Here is a 22,613-nt window from a genome sequence, read left to right on the forward strand (position 1 = left end):
AAAATACTTAAACGATGTAAGTTGTGCAGTCGTGCCCCAGGATACAACATTGAGCGTGCTAGATCTGTCAGAAGTACTTGAAAAAAATTCGAATTCAAATAGCTCATTATTTTTAGGGGACCTAAATGCCTAGCTTATTAGTACAAGTGAGAAATAATAATAATAATAATAAAAGGTAATTTGTAACCTTCTGTTTTCGGCTTGGACCCAGAAGCGTTCGCTGCCCGGTGTTGAGTCCGGATAAGTGCAGCCCACCTAGGCCTGCCTGGCTCCTGCCAGAACCTTAACCCGCCTAATAGTACCACAAGGCTAGCGCTGACTAGCGTTCTCACCATCACACTCTCGCCTGGACAAGCGTGCAGCCCGTGCAACGGCTAGGTGCGGTAGCGCTCGCCTGTCACTCCAGCTTTTTCCTATATTTGAGAACACCTGTCACTCCAGCTAGTGGAGGGCCAAGAAATTGGTTTTGGGGTTTGGTGGGCTCAAAGCCCGTGGCAGAAGGTCGCCCCGCCGGAAATTCGGTGTGGAGGTTATGGCCCCCGCATGCCTAGTTGCATGGGCTCATACAAGGCTCATTCAAGCAGTCGTGGTTTGCCCAAGTTGCCGGCCGATGGTCGGCGGGAATTTGTTCCCAGCAGTAGACCTGTTGTTCTTGGGTTTCCGCGGTGCGGTGGCCTCGTGTATGGCACGCTTCCAGTCCACTGGTTCCTTCACTTTAAAAACCCCATGCCCAACTCTTTTGCCTCTCTCTTTTTATTCCTGATATCCAAAAGGTGTTTTTGCCTCTCTTTTTTTGAAATAAAAAGATTCTTGCTGTCCAAAAAGTGTTGTGAAATGTAAAGGCCAGATAGTTCCCGCATAAAATCCTATAAAAAATCGTACCGCAATGTCGGCACGTGGTGATGTTGTGTTCTTTGAAAGATGTGGCTAAGAGACCCCATTGGGAGATGCCCATAATTAATGTGTTTCGACTTTGCTCGTTCGGCTGGTATACAAGAGAGTACATTATAATGATGATGCCTTTCTTTTCACTCCCTCCCCTAATTAAAAGTTGGCATTCTAGACCTAGCTAGAGCTAACCAAACATGGAATTTATCCATAAAAATACTCAGACAGGTACATAAAAACGACATGCATAAGTTGTCTCAAGACAAAGCGTTGAGTGCAGCCCAACTAGGCCCACGCCCGTCTGGTTCTTCGTACTCGCATAATAATAGTACCACACGGCTAGCTGACTAAAGTCCCGCCCAGGATATATACCTGGCAGTCGTTCCGTCCAGCGGCTAGGCGTGGTCGCGCGCGCCTGTCACTCCAGCTAACGGAGGGCTAAAGAGTTGATGCGTGGGGTTGGTGGGCTTGAAGCCCGTGGCAGAAAAGTAGTCCCGCCGGAAATTCGGTGAGGAGGAGGGCCCGTAACAGTTACGGGCCACTGAGTGGATGGATGTAACTGCCCACTCAGAAAGAGTGGATCAAGTCTAAAAAAATTGACTGATCCTTGCCTACTTGTAGCTTCTACAAGTAGATGGGCCGTTAGTACGACTGACGGTGTCATTCTTGGCCCAAGTAGCCGGCCGGATGGTCGGCGGGTTTGTCTGCCTGTGGGATTTGTTCCCAGACAGTAGCCCTGCTTTGTATACGTTGGGTTTCCACAGAGAGGTGGCCCTCGTGTATATGTATGACACGCTTGGGCTGCTCCGTCCGTGGTCCACTGGTTCGCTCACTTAAACCCCACGCGCCAACTCTTTTTGCCTCCTCCCCTCTTTTTATTATTTTTAAAAATATTCTTTGTCTCGTTTTTTACTTTATTATTTCTCTTAAAATTGTTCTTGCGAGATGTAAATTCCAGATAATTCTTGCATAAAATCCACGAGAACAAAAATTATGCCGCAATGGCTTATCCTTTTTGAAATTGGTGTCTTGAAGTTCGGGTTTGTGAAATGAAGCCCCGAACTGAGCATATGTTGGACTCATCATCATCGACGCACGTGCAGCGATCCTTTTTTAAGGCTTTGCCTATATGACTTGTGTTCTTTTCGCTGGTCTTGGTCTCTTACCATAGGGGGTTGTAGTCTAGTGAAGTTCTTTCGTGATGAGGCATATGGCCTTGAGTTTATTTTTTAGGTCGGCGTTTTTATCATGGGTTTGCCTATGAGTTGTGTTCTTTTCGTTTATTTTGGTGTCTTGTCATAAGATTAATGGTAGTCTATTGAAATTAATGTAGCAAGCAAGGGCGGATCCGGTTGGGGCACGCACCCAATAATTTTTGAAATCTTTTTTTTATTACTAAAACTATCAGGAAAATTAGTCGTGACGAGGCATGCGGCCTTGAGTTTACTTTTTGGGTCGACTTTGTTCATCATGGTTTTGCCTATGAGTTGTGTTGTTTTTGTTTATTTCGGTCTCTTGTCATAAGATTAATGGTAGCCTGTTGAAGTATTGTCGCAAGCAGGGGCAGGCGCCACCAAATAATTTTTGAAATCCTTTTTATTTCTAGAGTTGTCAATTTTTTTTGGGAAAAATAGAACTGCAATGTATTTGCCACACCCAATATTAAAAACGTAGTTTATCCCACACAATATTCAAAATCTGGGTTCACCACTGGTCGCAAGACACACGCGGTCCTTTGTCTTGGTTTTAATAATATAACAAGATGGCGGAAATCGCATCATCGACTATGCAAGTAGCCTTAAAATCAAGAGAAAAGACTTTGACCATATATATGAGAGTGAAATAAAGGAATAGAAAATACGGGTGTGCATTGATAGGTAATTATGGTTTTACACATTACAGTGATTAATCATCAATAGAAAAGCATGATTCATGTGGAAAATAATAATGAATTTTCGTAATTGTAGTTTGACATTCAAACATCATTAAAAATATTAATGGCAATTCATGGGCAAGCCATGGCATGCTTATACCCCATACTGTTACGGTAACAACCGTGGTAAAAAACGCAACCCATACACTACACATTTGAGTCGAGTACCATGGGCGACTTTACCGATGGCTAAGACCGCCACCTCTAGGAACACCATCGTCCTTGGATGTCACATGTGTGGATACAATTGGAGCATGCGGCGGCTCTCCGCATCACCTCCTCCTTTCTCGCCGTCAATAAAGCGGGTGTTTGTGGCTGGCCACAAATCCCACTTAATGCTTGGGTGGAAAGCAGCTATATATTGTCGAGTCTCTATGAGTGAACCGCCATCCGATCCGTTCATAGGCTATCGTTAATCCACATGGAGCCGGTAAAAACTTACTTCTTGGCTAATTTTTGAAAATCTTGGCCCAAGGCATAGCGTGATTGGCGCTGGTTTCTCTCTCCCTCTCCTTAATTTCTCACGTACTCCAGTACTCTACGATTAAGGGCGTTAACTGCGATGATTTATCTGCCGGAATAAACCTCCATGATTAAGGGCATTAACTGCCGGAATAACATAAAAAGGAAACTAATCCCGGATTTATCTCTGCATGCACCGGTTCGTTTTGGTTTTCCCGGATCGCACTTCATATCCATGCAAAAACGAAACGAGTTCACACCTCCGGCTTGGAATAAATGTAGAGTGTGGTTACTCTCCATAAGTAAAATTATGCCTAAGAGGTGGGAGGTTATGGAACAAATAGATTTTGGGATTACGCCCTGGGAACTAGGACGGAGGGAGTACTTATATTTACCTTTGTGGAGAAAATGAAATCCTTATAAGAAAATCATGAAATGGATCATCACCAAAAGTACATATTTCACTTGTTCCTATTTATGACTTGAACAAATGGCACTTGGTTCAAGTACCTACGTTTTCAACATATTTTGAGAACTTTCACTAATTAAGGACGGGACAGACCCAAGAAAATTATGAGTTTTTTCCAAAACAGTTCTGGGGCAAGTTTTATTTTTGTTCATAATTGAACATATGAGCGTGGCTAGACGTACGATAATTTCCGTACGGCTATGTCACGATCTTAGTGGTTGCACTATGGGCTGGAAAAATACAGTGGAAAAAATCATACTGACTCCGTCTAACAAATGATGTTTCAACTTTGATCAAATTTAAATGCATCTATACACCAAATAATTTTTAGATACATTCAAATTTTGACAAACATTTTTATTTGACGGAGGAAGTACCAGTAATCTTTTCTAACAGAAATAGTGGTACCAACTTGGCCGACCGGCAAGCAACGACGGCTCTCTGCTTGCCTCTCCAGCGGTAGGAGGTAGCGGGGACCCAGGAACTGCGCGGTTTTCTGTTTTTTTCTTGCTTCTGCATGTTGGCTATTACACTCTTAATTAATGAATTGAGGCAACATCTTTTGTCTCCGTTCCACGAACAAATTATACGGTTTTTTTCTCTCTTATCTGCGAAGTTCACGTGCAAAAAAGAAAACCATCATTGGGTGTTGCTTGTGGGGAGACCACTAGGGCGAGAAGCGGCTGTCCGCATCATTCGGCAATGTGAACGTAGCTAGGGTCATGTTCTCGTTGAAGGTGATGGCTTGAAGCTTGGTGTTTGGGATGAAAAACACCGAGTTTGACCTAAGGTTGTACTTGTCATCATCGGCACACGTCTGCTGATCCTTTTCGTAGGCTTGACTATGAATTGTGTTCTTTAAATTTCATATGTTTTAATCTTTTATTATAGGGTTGATTGGATCTATGCCACTGTTTATTTCACCGGTTGGAGATACGCCATTAAAAAAACTTGACTTGGAGAAATGCCACTCTAATTTTGTTATACCTTTATCAATGTCATTATGTCCACTTAAGACCAATAACTGTTCATAAAATACATGTATTTCAACATGTACAACAGTATTTACTATAATACCCCTATTTACAACGTCCATCTGTACGTTCGAGTTTTTCAGGCACCATAAAGGTTCAAAAAAATTTATGCCTATGTCTATACATATTTAGACAGTATACGATCAGCAGTACAGTTGGGGACGGGATATGAGGAGCGCCCGGGGGATAAAGAGGAATAGAACTGTTTGACTTGGGGTGGGAAAAAACTGTTCGTATAGAGCTATGTCTATACCTATTTAGACAATATACGTGTTGGGATCGGATAAAATTGCATTGGTAGAGGTATAAGAAAGTTAGTGTCGTGGTGGTGTCACGGCAGATGTCATAGGATGGCTTATGTTGGGGCCGATGGACGAAAGAGGATCCGGAGGAGGCAGGACGTGAAGAGAAACACACACAAGCACTCAAGCACACACAGATTTACCCAGGTTCGGAGCCCTCTTGCCGAGGTAACACTTCTACTCCTGCTTTGCTGTATCAGTCGAGATACCGAGATCTACAATGATGCTCCTTGAGTTGTATTCTTGAGGAAGAAGAAGAAGAAGGGGAAAACCCTAGATGTCTAATTCTTCGTCCCTCTCCGCAGAGAGGTGGTGCTCTATTTATGGACCGCCCATGTCCCACTGACATGTGGGTCAGGGGCTAACGTTATCTTTTTTGGGCCTCGCCGGGCACACGCTTTGGTTTTCCTCCGAGTGGCACCGCAGGAGACAAGACAACTTTACTTTTCCTGGCACCCTGCAACAAGTACTGCTGCTAGCTGCCGGCTTCCGTCACAGATTCTCTTTCGGTGCTTCTCTGCGCAGTCGCCTGGCACCGCGACGTAAGCAGCGACTGCTTTTCCGTGATAAAGAGAACGCTGCTTTACTTTGCGCCATGAGATAAGGATAAGACCGTTGATTCATCTCGGCGAGGGCCGAGATCAGTGTACTCGTCCTTATCCTGTAAACACGTAAGACAAGATAAATATGGCGGCATACACCTGATATCCCGGCTTAGTATTAGTTTGGTTTAAGGATGCTGGCATATATGCCTATGCCGGCCTTGTCTTCGTCATCTCGGCTAATGCGTGTCGTCAAGACCCTACCCAGGGTCATCCCCCCGACAGTTAGAGTGAAATTTGTCCAAATCAAATTTTTGTAATGACATATCTCCAATTGGTGGAATAGAAAGTGGCATAGATCCAATTAACCTTTTATTGTGAGGTTAGCAGCAGTCTGATGAAGCTACTCTCACCAGACATACGACATCGGGATTTTGGGGGGTCCTGGTGATGACTTTGTTTTGCTTCCCCCACGTGGCTTTCTCTAGTTTGGTCATCCTCCGTTTTAAAGAAAAATATCACGGTATGCCAGACAACCAGATGTGGAAAATCGTAGCATGCATCGACGCAGAACGTGGTAGCCTTAATATCGATAGCCAAGATTTTGACCACTCGAGAGAGAAATAAAAGGAAAAGAAGATAAACAGGTATGCACTGACGCAGAACGCGGCTTGGACTACAAAGCAAAGAACGTAAGAACAGGAAGGCAGAGCGTGGCCGTTGGACTACAAAGCAAAGAACATAAGAACCCAATTGCGCTGAAAAAAATGTGCTAGAAAACCATCGGGGCCCGGCGCCTTGATTGGGAACATCTGGAAGAGAGCTTCCTTCACCTCTATCGCGGAGTAAGGGGCACACAGCTCAAGGTTCATTGCTAATGTGACCTTCCGCGGCACCGCGTCCAAAACAGCCTCCATCCCACTTGTGCCTTCAGAGGTGTATAAGTGAGAATAGAAATCCCTCGTCATGTCCGACATTTCCCGGTCGTCTGCCACCAGAGTGCCGTCATCTCATTTAAGATTAACAATCTTATTCTTTTTCTTTCTCCTGCTCGCTCGTTGGTGGAAAAAACGGGTGTTCTTGTCACCAGCAGCAAGCCAGGCAATGCGCGAGCGCTGCTTCCACATAAGTTCCTCCCTGTGATAAAGTTCAGCGAGGCGCTCGACAATCTTGTTCTCCTCATCCGATGGACCCACTCTCTCGGGCATTGCACGGAGAGTTTCCAGCTCCTCGGAGCTGATAGATTTGTCGCCGGACATTGCCAAAAGTGTTGCGATTCCAGGATTTGAGGCAACCCGAGACAGCATGCAAATTTGTCTTTACTTCCGTCGTGGTAGTGCATTTTCCCCGGTCCTGCCACTGTTGTTTCAAAAAAGGATCAAAACAATCATGTGACTCCCACATCGTTTCATACCTGAAGATGCGTCAATTTGCAGGGCCTCGGTCATCCGGCGGCACGAAACGAAGAAAAATCGGCAAGTGGTCAGAAGTCACACCCGTCAGGTGTTGAAGATCCGCTAGAGGATAGCGGTCAATCCAGCTTGGGGAAGCTAGAGCCCGGTCGAGCCGGGACCGGCAGTACCTCCCCCCTGCTACCTTCTTCTCAAAGGTCCACGGCGCGCCCTTAAAGCCAAGATCGGCCAGGCCACACACGTCAATTGTCTCGCGGAAAGCCGCGATCTGCGCATTACTGCGCTCATTCACTCCATCATGTTCATCTCTATGGAGTACTTCATTAAAATCGCCAATACTCCGTTCGATAATTGTTGTCGAAATATTACATGTATCTAGACATTTTTTAAAAATAGATATATTCATGTTTGGACAAATTTGAAACGAGAATTATAAAAAAGAGCGAATATTTTTTAATTTTGTTTCTGATCTTCTGCCATCTCGCACTTCAGACCATGGAGCGGAGCAACGATACGACGACGGATCTCACGCTTGCAAGCTGCCGGAGGCTCATTCAAACTGTCTTCTTCTTTTTTGAGAATATTCAAACTGTCTTCTGTTCTGATCTTCTCCCATCTCGTCCTTCGGCCAGTTTCAGCCCACCAGGTTGCTGCTGATCGCTGCTATTTCCCGGCCCAGTTCGGCGGTCACTAGGTTAGTGCTTGACAGGACAGCTCGATAGACTCAAAGATAGTACCACCCCGCTAACAGACGAACGTGAGCACCAAAATATATACCAACGTCTCCACCCGTCAGCAGCCGGGTGTGGTGGTTCGCGCCTGTAACTCTAACCACTGAGGGCTAAGGAGTTGGCATAACGGGGTTGGTGCGTTTGAGCCCATGTCAAAAGCTGGCTCGGCTAACATGCCGCCGCCATATTTTGCTAAGGCGGACCAGGCCCGTTAACTTCATGGTTTCCTGTGTCCGAAACACTGCCTCATGAGTCTGAGCAGCAGGAATGATTTTGGCCCAGTTAGGGCCTAAACCCTTAACCGGCTGGCATGCAGGCTGGATTAAGTTTCCCCAGCCTAGAGCCCCGTGAGAGCTTGGGTTTCCACGACTAGTGCGGCCTGCTGACGGAAATTTGGGCCGTACTCTCCGTGGTGCAGGGTTCGCTTACTTTTAACCCCTAATGCCAACTCTTTTCTCGATGTATACTGTTTTGGTCTTTTTAGAAATCAGTCAACTTGTTTTATTTTGGCGGAGATAACACACGGATCTTAATTTAACGACTCATATGAATCAACTTATAATTAAGCCTTTTGCTTAAAAAAGCACAAAACGCACACCATTAGATTTGTCATTAAAAAGGAGGGAGTAAAAATACATGCGAATCAGGCAAATCCGAATTGCTTATTTTCGTACAAAGAAGTATATTTTTGTGAATTTAAATTGATATTTTTGCATTCATATTTAAAAATAGTTGTTTATGGTTATGATTTGTAACACATAAGTCACATGTTGATGGAACAATCATTGGTCAAAGACTCGGTCAAAGAAAAAGTTATGCCTTATTTTTAGTAACGGGGGATGTATTGAATATGTCGTCCCAGATTGAAGTCATAAACACCATCCATGGTCATCGGTAAACACAGGTTAAGTAAATAATGCTGCCTTACGATACAAAGTTAGCCAGCACAATACTTTCATGTTAAACATGGAAAAGATATTTGAAAATTTCATTTAACATGTATACCTCGAGAGAAAAGGTATAAACAAATTTGTATTAAAAATATGAAGAAATAACATTGTCAGTACATGAACTTGGCACATGGTAACAGTTTAGTCTAACAACATGCAAATCAATCTTGTATGCCCCTAAACTTGGTTTGCAGGCAAACCTAGATCTAAATCGCTATTCTGGCCGTAATCGCCATGAGGCGACGACGCACATGGCTTTCGGGGTTCTTTCCAAGGGGTTTTATTGTTTTTGTAACATCATTTTATCACGTACTTCTTAGGTTCTATTGTTTTTAAATGTAAAATAAGAACACTTTTATCATTAGTTTTAGTTAACTTTAAGCATTTATTTGTACATTTGTTTTAATATTTCTCGCAGCAACGCACGTAACAACATTTTTAATAAATTAAGGGTGCACTTCTCTTGACAACGAGGCAGGAGCGGGAATGTTGATTTTGGCCCAAGTCGCGGCCTTAACCGGCGGCAGGCATATTTTCTGTTTAATAAATTAGAGGGTGCATTTCGCAGCTAGAAATTAAAAGGCAGCTAGAAATTAAAGGGTGTGTGTTTGGTAGCTTGCCTCGCATCGGGCCTGCACCTGCCGTGCATTTTTTTTGTTTGGTTACCTAGACCGCATTACGCACCTACAGCCCACGTGCAAAAAGTTGCCTCTTCTCTTCCATCACCACTTCCATCTCCTCGATCCACTGCCCATTGCTCCTTCTCCTCCGCTGCCCGTTGATCCTCCTCTTTCGCCGATGAGCTGCCATCGTTGCTCCTTCTCCAATTGCCACCGACTGCTGGTCATTCTCCTTTGCTAGGCTAGTACGCCACACCGTCTTTTTTTCGTGTGTTCGTCCGGTTTGAACTAGCGCAACCGACCTCCTGACGGTAGGAGGCGGGGCGACCGGATGGATGGAACGAAAGAAAGGGGCGCACGCCAAATATTGGTACACAAAACCAGTCACGTATGTTTGGGCTCAAGAGAACTCAAGAAAAGGAAGCTAGGTACGTACTACTCTGATCCTAAATTGTTGACTTAAATTTGTCCAAATATGGATGTATCTATTCTAAAAAAATGTTTAGATACATGTAATATTTCGACAACAATTTAGAATCGAAGAGAGTAGCTACTAGATGCTGTCCATCGAGATTTTTTTTTTTTTTGCCATGCACATATCGTCGGAGACAGCAGAGGAAAGGGAGCAGCCGGCCGACCTCTTGGATCGGGCGCAACGCGGGATTAATCAGCGCTAATTTTGCGGCCCAGTTAGGCCCGCTAAGTTAACCTTAACTCAAAACAATAATAATATCACCTCTCAAAAAAAAAAATACCACACCGCTAATCGAGCATCGTTGGCAGCAATTTATATACGTACCACTGGGCTACAGCGTCGGCCAGGCGTGGTGGCGCGCGCCGGTAACTCCAGCTTCGGTGGAGGGCTAAAGAGTTGACATCTCAGGGTGATAGTGGGCTGGAAGCCCGTGGCAAACAGTCCCGCCCGAGATAAAGGGCATAGGTTGACCGGCGGTGACAACCGTCGTGGTTTAGCCCAAGTGACGGCCTATGGCTGACGGGCATATATCTCAAGCCCGCACATGTAGTACTTGGGGTACCAGTACCAACCTTGTAGCTTGGTGTGGTACCACGGGTTCGCTAGCTTCCACCCTGGTATGCCAACTCTTTTTTTCTCCTACAGAAAGTGTGTCTAGTGTTTACAAAGAAATAACATCGTCCTTGGGTGTTACCTGTGGGGATGCAGCTGTCTGCATCAATGTTGACCATCAATCAAGCGAGCATAAAAATGAGCGTTAAATATCAATTGACGTTCAGAACAATTGACTTAAGATTTAAGGGTCGTCATCATTCTTTCATCTTCCACTTGATAACGTTGGATTAAGATCTGATGTTAACATGTCGACTGATTTTTAACTAAAAAATAGTCAACTTGTCAATAACAAAACCGATTAAAAAAAGTAACACATGATGCTTTAAAGATTGGTGTTATTTTAATAAAACTAATTTGGAGTTATATATGTTAGTATATTTTTCTCTAAACTTGATCAAAGCCAAATTTTACTTAGGACAAAGTTAATACTTCTTATATTTAGAAATGAATGGGTCGACAGTAAATTATAAAGTCTTAAATTGATTCATCTTATTATCGGTTTCCTAGGCCATGGCCCGAGGCCCTGAAGTTTTTCTCTAATGGTATATAGTTAGGATTTACGTTTGGCCTGGGTCAGGCCACTTATCCAACTTTCCATGCAAGAGCTTTTTGTTGATTAATAAAGGCCATGCGTTGCACTTAAAAAAAAATCTAACTTCCCATGCATGCCTTTCGGTCTTTCGGTTATAAAAAGTTCAGCCCGTTAAACTCAGCCTGATAAAAGAGAAGAGCAGCTAGCAGGGCCCAAGCAATGTGATCGATCGAACCGGTGGATGGAACCTTTCGCCTGCCATCGTCAGAGTGTCTGCGCGTGCTTGTTCCACCCTTTCGAGTTTTTTGTTTCTTTGCAAGTTCCACCATTTCCACTTTTTTTTTCTTTGCGAGCGCCGCCTTCTGTTCCGAAATATAAGAACTCCTAATTTTGTACTGAGTAAAAAAAATTCAAATTTGACCAAGTTCATAGAAAAACGTATTAACATATAGAACTTCAAATTAGTTTTATTAAATCTGTCATTGCATATATTTTCATACTATATTCATTTGATATTGTAGATCTTAATTTTAATAAATTTTATCAAGCTGGAAGAAGTTTGACTAAGGACAAAACTAACTTCTTGTATTTAGGAACCGAGAGAGTACTACTATTTGTAACTTTAAATTATAAAGCCTTAAATTGATTCATCTTATTATCGATTTCATGCTATAGAAATATCTGACGTAGATTTTATTTCATCACTATCCCATAAATTAACTCCATAAACCAAAACAAAATTAGATCATCCAGACCGCGAGTTTAAATACCTTAATAATCATGTAATCAATCCATTTTTTTAATACTTTGGCATGGGGTATTTTTGTGGGAGCTATGAGCGCTTATTTTTGGCCCAGGTCTTGCTCAAATCCCGCCAGTAGTTAAAATGGAAATTGACAAAATCAGAAGATCATTTTTGTGACTCCAGGACTTTGATGTAAAATAAGTTGGGAGATGGTATGTAGACCCTCGGGGTTCGGAAGTGTTGGCATCCTGCATTTTTTACAAGATCGAATTTGTGAGAACCCTGATGATGGATGGTAAAGTATGGAGGTTGTTGGCGCCTCCGATTTGCAAATTCTTTGTGTAATTGGCAAATAAATAATATAGTCTTTGGGTGGTCCAGTGCCTCGAGCATGGCAGATAAAATGTGGCCTATGCTCGGTGACTCTTTGGCCTCCATGATTTGCATCCAGTTTGGGTCAATGCCGATTCAGTTGTGAATTCTGTGTAGTTAAGCGGCGAATCTTTGGATAGGCCTCACGTGTGATTAATTCGGCGGATTATTTTTCAGCAGTAAACATCGTACTAACCGATAGCGAGTACTCGATTTGTTCCTAAACATAAGATCTGTTTAAACTTTGTCCTAACTCAAACATCTTAAAGTTTAACCAAGTTTAATTTCTTGTTCTCAGCTTATTGATGACAATTTGCAAAATTGTCATGCCATTTAATAAACAGAGCGATTGCGATTATTCATATCAAACCAATAGTGATTCATACAAGCTAAATCTTCTAACCAATGGTGGGCCACTAATGAAATTTTTTTTTGCATATGTATTAAGACGCTTGGCCTGATTCGAAATTTGCAAAATGACGGGTCTCCTTCCATAACTTTCCAATTACGAGTACGAGAATTGAAAGACATGAAAATTATCAATTATCTACGGCGTCTAGGAGATAGATATAATATTTTCAGGAACAAGAAAATTAGAAGAATGTTTCTCTACATTCACTACCATTCCGCGTCTTCGACTTCTATTAGTTTGTTTTCTTCTTTAATGCAATAACTATAGTTCGATATAAGAATCCATTTCTCAAAGTAATGGAAACCATTCTCTTATAGGAAATGGCTCGAAAATCGCTATTTCACCTTTTAGGTGTCGTGAAAAGTGATACCCGTGAAGATCATGCATTTCAGTCAAATTCTAATCCGTTTGTTTTTCCAGTCCATGATATAACAAAATTGGATGGATCTTCCACCCGTTTAGCTAAGAAAGAATAGATACAAAGGTGGATAATAGATCGATATGAAGATCATGAGCTGCCCCATAATGAAACCGCCAGTAGTCGCGAATATCCCCTTCTTCCCCAATCCAAGATTGGAGAAAGAACATCAAACAGTGCCCCATGTGGAATGTGGTCGGAAATCGTTAATAGAGTCCGACCACAACGACCGAATTAATTATCCTCATCGAGAAACTTAGACTACTAAATGCAAAATATTTAAAAATCATGGCATGGCTGCAGAGTTACTGTAACTTCTATGTGGCAGAGTGATGATTTCTTTGTTTTGAGAACCACCTGTAACTTTATTCAAACCCGAAAATCATTACATTTATAGTGATTCGGATCATAGACACAAGAAACTACAAAGTAACCACTTTAACTAAGCATTAAAATGATATCTCTCGAAAATGTCTTCTCTATGATATCAATCTTCGCAACACGAAATACCCTTTAGGCGTGTGTACCTCTGTATTTGATTCAACAGGAGGCATTGGCTACTTTGGTCGGTTCATCCCAGTATAGGTTGGTGATCGCAGCTATTTCCCGGCCAGTTCGGCCAACTAGGTTGGCGCTTGACAGGACACCTCAAAAGACTCAAAGATAGTACCACATCGCTAACAGAAGGACATAAGCACCATCTTATATACTAACGTCCCGATACTTAACCAGCCGGGTGTGGTGGTTCGCTCCTATAACTCTATCCACGGAGGGCTAAGAGTTGGCATAACGCTCTGTGGTTAGTGTGCTTGAGCCCATGTCAAATACTTACGGCCGCTGAACGACGATGCCAGCGGAGCCGGAAAGAAAGGCGTCTGAAAATGTATTAACTGCTCCTGAGCAGGAATGTTTAATTTGGCCCAGTTAAGGCCTTAACCGGCTGGCATTATTCGCCCCGTGAGAACTTGGGTTTCCACGAGTAGACGCGGCCCGCTGATGGTACTCTATGCGCGCCCTCCCCGACGGAAATTTGGGCCGTACTCTCCGTGGTGCATGGGTTCGCATACTTGACCCTCTCTTGCCAACTCTTTTTTATACAGCACGTCAAGGCTTGATGTAAAGCAACGCTCCCGTGATCTTGTCACATACGCATGGTTCCAAAAAAACAAAGTGAGCAACCAATGTTTCAGGTATAAATGAACCAATTACCACGAGACTGCATACTACTCCCTCTCCCTCTGACTCTAAATTCTTTGACTCAAATTGACCAAATATGGATGTATTTATTCTTAAAAATTGTCTAAATACATGTAATATTTCGACAACAATCGGTGGAAAAATGCCATGCCAGTTTGAAGTCAGGAACACCGTGGTCATTGGTAAATACGGCTTTCACACTGTGGCTTTCAGCGTTCAAACAAAAGCCCTGCGGCACAGGGTTGGCCGCCACAATCACTCACACTCTGCATGGTCATCGGAAAATATCGTTTTAAGTAAATACTTCACATACTTAGCTTTCAGCGTTCAAACAAAAGCTCTACGATACACAGTTAGCCGGCACGATTGCTCCACGGTTAAACTCGTATTCTCTCAGATTTAGACACACTTACATAAATGGCACACTTACAAGTTACAACAGCTCTAGTACAACTACATAGGCTACAATAACACATACAGCACGGAACATATGACTGCCCGTGCCTTGAGACCGTGAAGCGCCATAACATGTTACTTCGCAGCTGGACAACTCATACTCACTCAAGCCTCTTCCACTTGTTCTTCCTCTTCCTGTAGGAGGTTCTCTCTGTTGTCATGGGCCCAGAAGCCGCGAACGTCGATAAGCATGCTGGCGATAGTCCCACCTTGCTTGCAGGAAAGGAGATCTGTGAGCGCAATCCTGAGAGGATCCGCTGGTTTCACCATGTCCCAGATTTCATCCCTCACGTCTTCGATGCAAAGCTCATAGTTCCCACCCTCGATCCATTTCTGGTGTACGTCTCTGTAAACAATAGCACCGTTGCATGAGAGAAATTATGGATCAACCAAAGTGAGAACAATGGGCAAAAGGAATATTCTAAGCTGATTTTTCGATTAGAACACTACCATCAAAAGATTTTGAAGAATGTCACAACTATGACATAAAGGTTAAGGTTTCTATTCAAAACATTCTGATTTCAGAATTATTTACCATTAGGTCTCATAGCATATAGACAGAACTATAATATCCTGATGTGTGAAAATACCAGAGCCATTAAAAATATGGTCATATACATATGACCTTGGCATGCATCTTGTGTAAGATGGTATCACGATATGTTGTTGGTTATAGCTTATATGATTATACATAAAACAAATTAGACACACCTCAAGGTATGACAGGCTTCTATACATCAACATGCAAGTTGTAATTCCTAATATTTTTTCACAGTAAATATACAGATGGTAGTTTCGAGATTTTTTGTATCATTCCGCGGCTGAATGGTTGATCAAACCATACAAGCACAGAACTATGGGAGTCCACTAATGAAGATCTCTATTTGTGTTATTCAACACTACCCTTCTAGAAGCTGAAACATAGGGTGATGACAGACCTAGGTGCCCAAAATCTGCTTTAGAATAGGTGACCAACTCTGAATTTAGGGTTCAAAGATACTATTATATTATGAGTCACTTCAGTTTTTACCCGACATGTGTGTAACTGGTTAGTACAAAACACTAGAGAACTTCTTGCGGGCTAAAAAAACAGGTACTCCCTCCCTTTCAGATTATAAGGCACATCTCCAAATTCACACTAACAAAGGTCGGGATGTAAACGGCGGCCCGTTTAGTCCCTGATCAAGCATGCAGCCATGCATCAGGATGCAAACGCGGCACCAAAACGCACTGAGATGCTTACTATGCGGGCTTTGCGGCGCCGTTTAGCCAGCCGTTGACATCCCTACAAAGGAGTGCCTAATGAGGTGCTAGACCAATCAGTAATGAAGCATGTATGCAGTATGCACACATGTCTTTTTCAACCATTGGTTGGTTCCACATTGGGAACCAAAATTACATAGTAATTGGTGTAGATGTAAATAAATTTGCTTGTTTCCAAGACAAATGGGCTTACAGATTAAAAATTTGTGACTTTTGAGATAGGTCTTATAGACTGAAAATGAGGGAATATAAAGCAATGATGTCCAGCCAATTGAGGCCAGCAGAACAGTCCATTAGTTCAGCAAGCACATAACAACGGCAGACTAAATTTAGGAAGATGGTATCAGGCAGGAATGCTAACTCTCACAGCCTCCTTTCTTTTCTTCCAGAACATAATTGCTGCTGAAACAAACTTTTTTTTAGAAAACTCTTAAGCTGAAACAAACAATTTTTTTAGAGTCCCTTTGGCGAAATAAATAAATAAAACAGAACACTTAAACGTCATGTTTACAATGCAGGATTCTATGGGATTCGGCTCCCACAGGAATAAAAAAAAATGTAGTATTAAAAACAGGGCCAAGTTTTTAACACCGGAGCATCATTGAACAGAGTTTTCATTTTTAGTAAGTTACTGTCAACAGACGATAGACTATTCTGTAAACACTACAAAATTATGAAGGAGGAGATTTAACAGCATAATTCTTCAAAGAAAGAAAATAACAGCATAATGGTTGAGAAGTTGAAGAGATTGTTCTCAACATTGACGCAAATGGCGCTAAGGCTTAAATTTATTTAGACAACAAGATATTTTATAATGATTGTGACCACAACTCTATGTCAGGTTCCTTTTGTCAGGCAGATATTTTCAGCTAAACATGAATATGAATGACAAGTAAAGTAGAAAGCGAAGGGGGTTGTATCTGAACAAATATAGCTAGGTTAACACCGGAACAACTGCAAAGAATTGAAATAGTGCCGCCACCAGATAAAATACACAGTTAAAAATTATAAAAATTACATACATACCTAAACAGAGTATGGATATCAGCAGTTGTCAGAAATCCCCTTCCGTTAAGATCAAGGCATCTAAATAAGTATGTCAGTCCTTCAGGAGTATCTTTGTTTTCAAGAGCCAAGACAAAGTCAAGAAAGCTTTCGAAATCCATTTCACGACTGTTGCCACCTCCAACTTTGCTCCGGCGTACATGTTCATCAAAAACTGAAAAGTAGAACTGCATTGTTATACTATATTCATGATTGCCGACTCGTAGAAGATATCAATGGTCTGTGTTACGAACATAAAACAACTGGAGATTTGGAGTGGCATACTAAGGTTATCTGTTCTCCTTTTCATTAAGGTGATTTAGAAGAAACAATGGAAGCTTCGCAAGAGAAGGAAAAAAAAACATATTCTAACCTCTTTCAATGAAGATCTCTGTTAGTGTGCCATCAGCATATTCCTTAAGTTCTTGTTTGCTCAATGTGCCATTTGTATCTTTATCTAGTGCAAGAAACATATCTGCAGGGGGATAAGGCATCAACCAAATATGTATATACAGCACAAGAATGACAAAATAAGAGCAGCTGGCATACCACATATGCGCTGAGCTGAAGTCAAGGAAAACCAATTTTCAGCCTGCTCAGTATCAGTTACCTCTTCCTCACTCTCCTGAAGATAGTTGTAAGAGTCAATAGGATACTGCAGTCCATTAATATGGTGCAAGATTACATTGTAAAGTACAAGACGATCAAATTTGCATAAATACATACAACCCATATTTGATATTACTATTACCTGATGCAATTCCATTAGTTCTTGAAGACAATTGCTCAACAATACTTTCTTTATGCATGCTTTCCCTGCATGAATACACAGTTACACGTGCAGTTCTTCTCAGAAAGAATAATTTGCAAGTTGATTCCACTGAAACACCAGTTTTGTACCTCGTCTGTGTGGATCGCAGAAGAAAAAGAATTTCCGTGCAGCTATGCGGCAGTACATCTGAACAAACGCTGATGGCATGTCACGCAATTGTGCCAAATTGGGAATAAGCCCTCTGATATATGCTTCCATTTCCTGCAAATAGAATTAAGGCATGTGACATACTTGTAAGGTATGAAATACCACTAACATGTACTGGAATGTCCATACATGAGGTTGGAGGAAACCATCAGAATCTTCATCAAGTTCACTCATGTCAATTCTTGCTTGAGTAAGAGAAACCTGAAAGAAGTAACAGTTAGCAAAGCGATACATAAAAACAGCCCAGTTCATCGCAAGTGGCTGCGGGGAGTTCCAGAAATTATGTGATACTATAGTACTTTGTAAGTATGTACGGGTTCAGTGTTGCATTTTCCCGTTCTGATATAAGAAATATGGTCTTAGCAGCTGTCTCGGGTTTTGCTGTACCAGGCGGTTTGTTTTGGTGCATCATATATTTCAGGTTCGTGTGTATTGAAAACACCAATACTATTGTCAACCCTTTTCCTAATAAAGATCGGGAAACACCCCCTAGTTCTTAATAAATTCAACAGAATTGGCATGGCAATCAACTACGAATAAATGTAGGAATTGTTTGCTGCCATTTACATTATGCAGCAAAAAATTTCATCGGGTAAGAACAGGAGAGCAAAATGTATAAGTGTGGGCTTGAATCACATAGTTTATTATGGCTAAAAATGAAGCAACACCATACAGAAACAAATCAAATTGGTAAAGCTAACAGTTGCAGTGTCAAAAATAACTTACTGTTCGCATAACATAAAGATAGAACGGTAAGATTGCAATTCTCCCAGAATCATCCTTTTCGAACTTCATGAAGTTTGAAGGGCTAAAGAAGCGTTTGCATTTCTGGCCAATCTGCTCTGTGCACACTGTGGCAATATGGCAGAAATCTTCATAATTCATCTGCAGTGCTCCAGAAAAAAGCGAATGAGAAATATAGTAACATGAACTCTCCCGTGTAAACACAAATAGATGAATGGACATGCCGTTGTTAGTCTCAACATGGTATGTATACACATACAATTCAAACAAGTAGCAACAAGCTAAATTAATGATGGAAGTTCAATATAACAATCTGCAGTGTTCTCTGCGTGATCTATATCATCGCAGGAAATGCTTATCATTATCCAAAGAAGTCCGGTAAAATTAGAGGGAAAGGAAGTCAATAGCAAAAAATTGACCATATCTGATATCTAAATGTGGTGTAAAATGCGGGCACCAGCCACCAGACTATAATCTTACCTTTTCAGCGCCAGTGGCATCATCAATAACACAGTTTTCTCTGAGACAAACCCACATGGCATCAAGATCATCAGCATTAAGTAGAAGTTCTGATTGTTTCTGCAATTTGTTCGCAAGACATCCCACAAGACCTAATTCATAAGATGTTCATAAGATGATCAAGTGCCAAAGTCAACAGTCAAACTCAATTACCTTTAGAAACCTGTATTTTGCCAACCTTTGAACCCTATTGCTAATAGATCCATCTTCAGGTTTCTGTCCAAAAAAGGAAACATTAGAATCATCACGTGTTGACTACTAGTGTTGTGCACGGTGGAATCCAAAATAGCTGGCATTGCTACTTAGTATCTCTGATGCAAGCAGCTGGCACTATTAGATCACATTTTAGATACGCTGCAAAGGTTTACCATAGCAAAAAGAACAAGAGGTTACGTATCCAAGAAAGCAAACCAAGTTGCTCACCTTCTTGTAAAAACTTGGGATGGAACCCGCTTCAGCACTCTTTCGCTGCCGCTCCTTGAAAATCTCAAGCAATATCCTTTTTGTTTCCAATTCTGCAGTGGTAGGTTTAAGATATATCATTGACGCATTGATGCCATGTGGGAAATACAAATGTTGATCACTAGAACAACCATTTTAAATGCAGCAAAGAGAGCTTTTTCCAGATGCCATTCTCATCAATGAAGTATGTTGCTTTATTTAACAAATGTGATTAAAAAAAGGGTGACTAAACCAGTCTCAGCTCTTTGTGTATGTGCTTACAATGAAGTGGCTACACTAATCAGGAGCTGTCCGGACCGACAAGTAAAAGAGCAACCTCAAACGGCGCGCAACTAAAGTCTATTAATTTCCTAAATCATACAATATCACTAACTCGTGACATGCCAAGGGAAAGCCTTCGCGTCTCGATCCAAATAACCCACTGAAAATCATGGGCACCCACTGCAAATCGTGGGAGAGCACTTTCCAGGTATCCACCAGCCCCATTTCGACGATCTCACGTCCTGAGGAACGGAGATCTCATCCCCGTCGCGCCGAACGCCATCCTGTAACCCTCCGACGCCAGAGCCTCGCCCGATCCCCTCGCCATTTTCGAACAGGACGCACGTAAACCCTAACTAATCCTACCGCCATTCCGGAAGACGAAACGTGAAATTCCTCCAACCAACCCTAGCGCAGCTCTGACGAGTGTGGGTGGGGGGGGGCGAGAGGGCCGCGAAGGGGAGACTGACCCATGAGGGCCTCGGATCCGAGGCCGGCGCCCGTGCCGACGAAGCGGCGGAGGTTGCGGACCCACGGCATGGACGAGGCCGGCGGGATCCGCCTGCCCGCGGGCGCGGGCGCGGCGGAGGAGGCGCCGTCTCCGGCGTCCCCGCCGTCGGCGGAGGCGGTGCTCATCTGCGTCGCGGCGGGGGAGCGGCGGCGGATCCGAGCGTGTGCGTGGGGACTAGGTAGCTGCTTGTCGGGCTGGTGGTCTGAACGCGGTCCGGTTTGGGTCGTGACGAGTAGGAGGACTGTCGCCCAAGGGAGCAGGGGTGTTTCTGTATCCGCCGTAATGCTTATTTTTGAATTCAAAATTATTCTAATTTGAAGTGTGCTTGAAGGAGTGCGGAGGCCAAATGTTACATATGCCTTGCAATATTCTGCACGCATGGATTACTTGTGGTCTGTAGCAAGTTAGATATAGTCGATGGCACTTGAGTACTAACATGTGCTTGGAATCTTTGTGGTATTTTACGTTTTTTTCTTAGTTATGTTTTTCCGATTGCAAAGTAGATTTTCATGCATGACCATACGCATTAACGCATACCATCATCCCACGTGAAATGTGACTTTTGATTGCAAATTGTCATAAGTAATCATGGGCTACCATAACACCAAGACGAGTTCACGTTTTTATAGGATATAAAAAGCTTAGACTTTATTTGGGGTTCATTATATAACTGGGTATTTGCTCTTACAAATTGCCATAGATTACCAGTTGTGAGGTCTAAGTTGTAGATCTTTCTGTCATATATATGCAAATATAGCATTGGCGATCTCAAACATAATTGCCATAGGTTATTAGATGTGTGTTTTGCCTTGTTGACATAATTATGACTTGCGGTTAAGGATGTGCCGAGCAAAAGGCAATCAATGGTTAGCACTGACGAGCAACATTCCAACCAAGTGGTTTTAGTTGCATGTCGGATAAGATCAAAACGAGCACAACATAATTGTTCTCGGATTTTGCACGCAGTGCAACCCAAGTTTCCTGATAGTTGATTCACCAACTCTCGAAACTTAGAGTATCTACCTTTTAAGTAGCACATGTATGGCTTTTCATTGTAGATTTCCTCATGTTTGAAAAAATGGCGCCGATCTCCATATTCATTGCAGTTTACAACACATCACAACCCATTTATCTTCATAGCTCACCGCACGATACAAGAGTTTATAGTGGCATAATAACACTTTAGTTACACATCATTTTCATGTGGCTTGACTTCTATTCAACTCTTCTTAATAAGATTCACATGTTTTTCATATTCATGTGAATGAACATGCGAAGGTATATGAAGTTTTGATGTAATCAAAATCTCCGTCTTGTAGTTGTATTTACATTTGGTTAGTACGTTTTGAGGACGCCCAAGGTTTGTAGCAGCAAAGCCGTTGGATGGCGCTAAAATAAAAATGTCTCTCCGTTAGAATTTTTATGCAAGTCACGGAACCACGGAAATCCACCAAACAATTTTCAAGTTTAATGACCTACGACTTTAATTACTAATCCAAGCTTCTATTGAATCCCATGTTTGAAAAATGGTGTCCATGCATATTTGATCTACGTGTTCACCGCCATTACCAACACATCATAATTCATTATCAGCATAGTTCAGAATCCGCACGATACGAGAGTTTATCGGCATAATAACACTTTATTATACATTTTCATGTGGTTTGACTTTCATTTGACTATGCTTAACAAAATCCACGTGCTTTTCACATTCATGCGAAGATTTATGAAATTTTCATGTTATAAAAATCTCTGTTTTGCATCTGTATTTACATTTTTTTATTCCTACCATTTGTAACAAAATCGTTGGCTGACGCTAAAATAAAACCATCCCTCTATTAGTAAATTTTTTGTTCAAGTTACAGTACCACGGAAATCTACCAAACATTTTCGAGTTTATTAATGATCTTAGACTTTACTATCTCGTGCTTAATAATAATCTAAGCTTAGTTATTATAAAGTACTAGCAGGTGTGCCCGCGCCTTGCTACGGTCAACAAAATCACAAACTATTTATTTTATTTTCTGTGTAGGCAACTCATGACGTCGTCGAGGTCGGCATGCGGGTGTGGTGGCGTCGGTTGTAAGACGGAGTAGGAGAAATCGTAAAAAACTGGAGGAAAAAAAAAACAGGTAGTAGCATATTGGTTGTAATTTTAACGAAGTTAACCTACAGCGGCGACTGTACCATCACCACCAACTCCAATTTAATATATTACTAGCGGGTATGCCCGCGCGTTGCTACGGGTCAATAAAATCACAAACT

At 42.1% G+C, this 22,613-nt stretch overlaps 1 protein-coding gene and 1 non-coding gene across 3 annotated transcripts; both read right to left on the reverse strand.

The window, feature by feature from the left end:
- Positions 1-14,382: 14,382 nt before the first annotated feature.
- On the reverse strand, positions 14,383-20,561 carry LOC100824191 (probable serine/threonine-protein phosphatase 2A regulatory subunit B'' subunit TON2). Of its 2 annotated transcripts, none has more exons than XM_010233401.3 (12): positions 20,308-20,561; positions 19,538-19,629; positions 19,268-19,330; positions 19,076-19,174; positions 18,578-18,736; positions 17,981-18,052; positions 17,773-17,905; positions 17,624-17,688; positions 17,422-17,527; positions 17,246-17,347; positions 16,855-17,047; positions 14,383-14,911 (listed from the first exon to the last, which is right to left on the reverse strand). In XM_010233401.3, exons 1-12 carry the CDS (start codon positions 20,471-20,473, stop codon positions 14,671-14,673), a joined length of 1,491 nt encoding a protein of 496 aa, XP_010231703.1. In that variant the 5' UTR covers positions 20,474-20,561; the 3' UTR covers positions 14,383-14,670. The 2 variants fall into 2 exon arrangements, with proteins under 2 accessions (XP_010231703.1, XP_003568929.1); XM_003568881.4 differs by having other exon boundaries at positions 17,422-17,497; positions 20,308-20,559.
- LOC112271210 lies at positions 16,084-16,204 on the reverse strand. Its single transcript, XR_002964203.1, has one exon. It is a non-coding gene; the product is annotated as a small nucleolar RNA snoR104 (small nucleolar RNA).
- Positions 20,562-22,613: the final 2,052 nt, after the last annotated feature.

Source organism: Brachypodium distachyon, chromosome 2 (genome assembly GCF_000005505.3).
Source record: "Brachypodium distachyon strain Bd21 chromosome 2, Brachypodium_distachyon_v3.0, whole genome shotgun sequence".
Classification (NCBI taxonomy): Eukaryota; Viridiplantae; Streptophyta; class Magnoliopsida; order Poales; family Poaceae; genus Brachypodium; species Brachypodium distachyon.

Coding starts and splice junctions, on each gene's coding strand:
- LOC100824191 (XM_010233401.3), bottom strand. CDS start 20,473: ATGAGCACCGCCTCCGCCGACGGCGGGGACGCCGGAGACGGCGCCTCC. Junction 17,528..17,623: donor AACTAATGGAATTGCATCAG/GTAATAGTAATA, acceptor AATGGACTGCAG/TATCCTATTGACTCTTACAA. Junction 17,048..17,245: donor AGAGATCTTCATTGAAAGAG/GTTAGAATATGT, acceptor TCTACTTTTCAG/TTTTTGATGAACATGTACGC.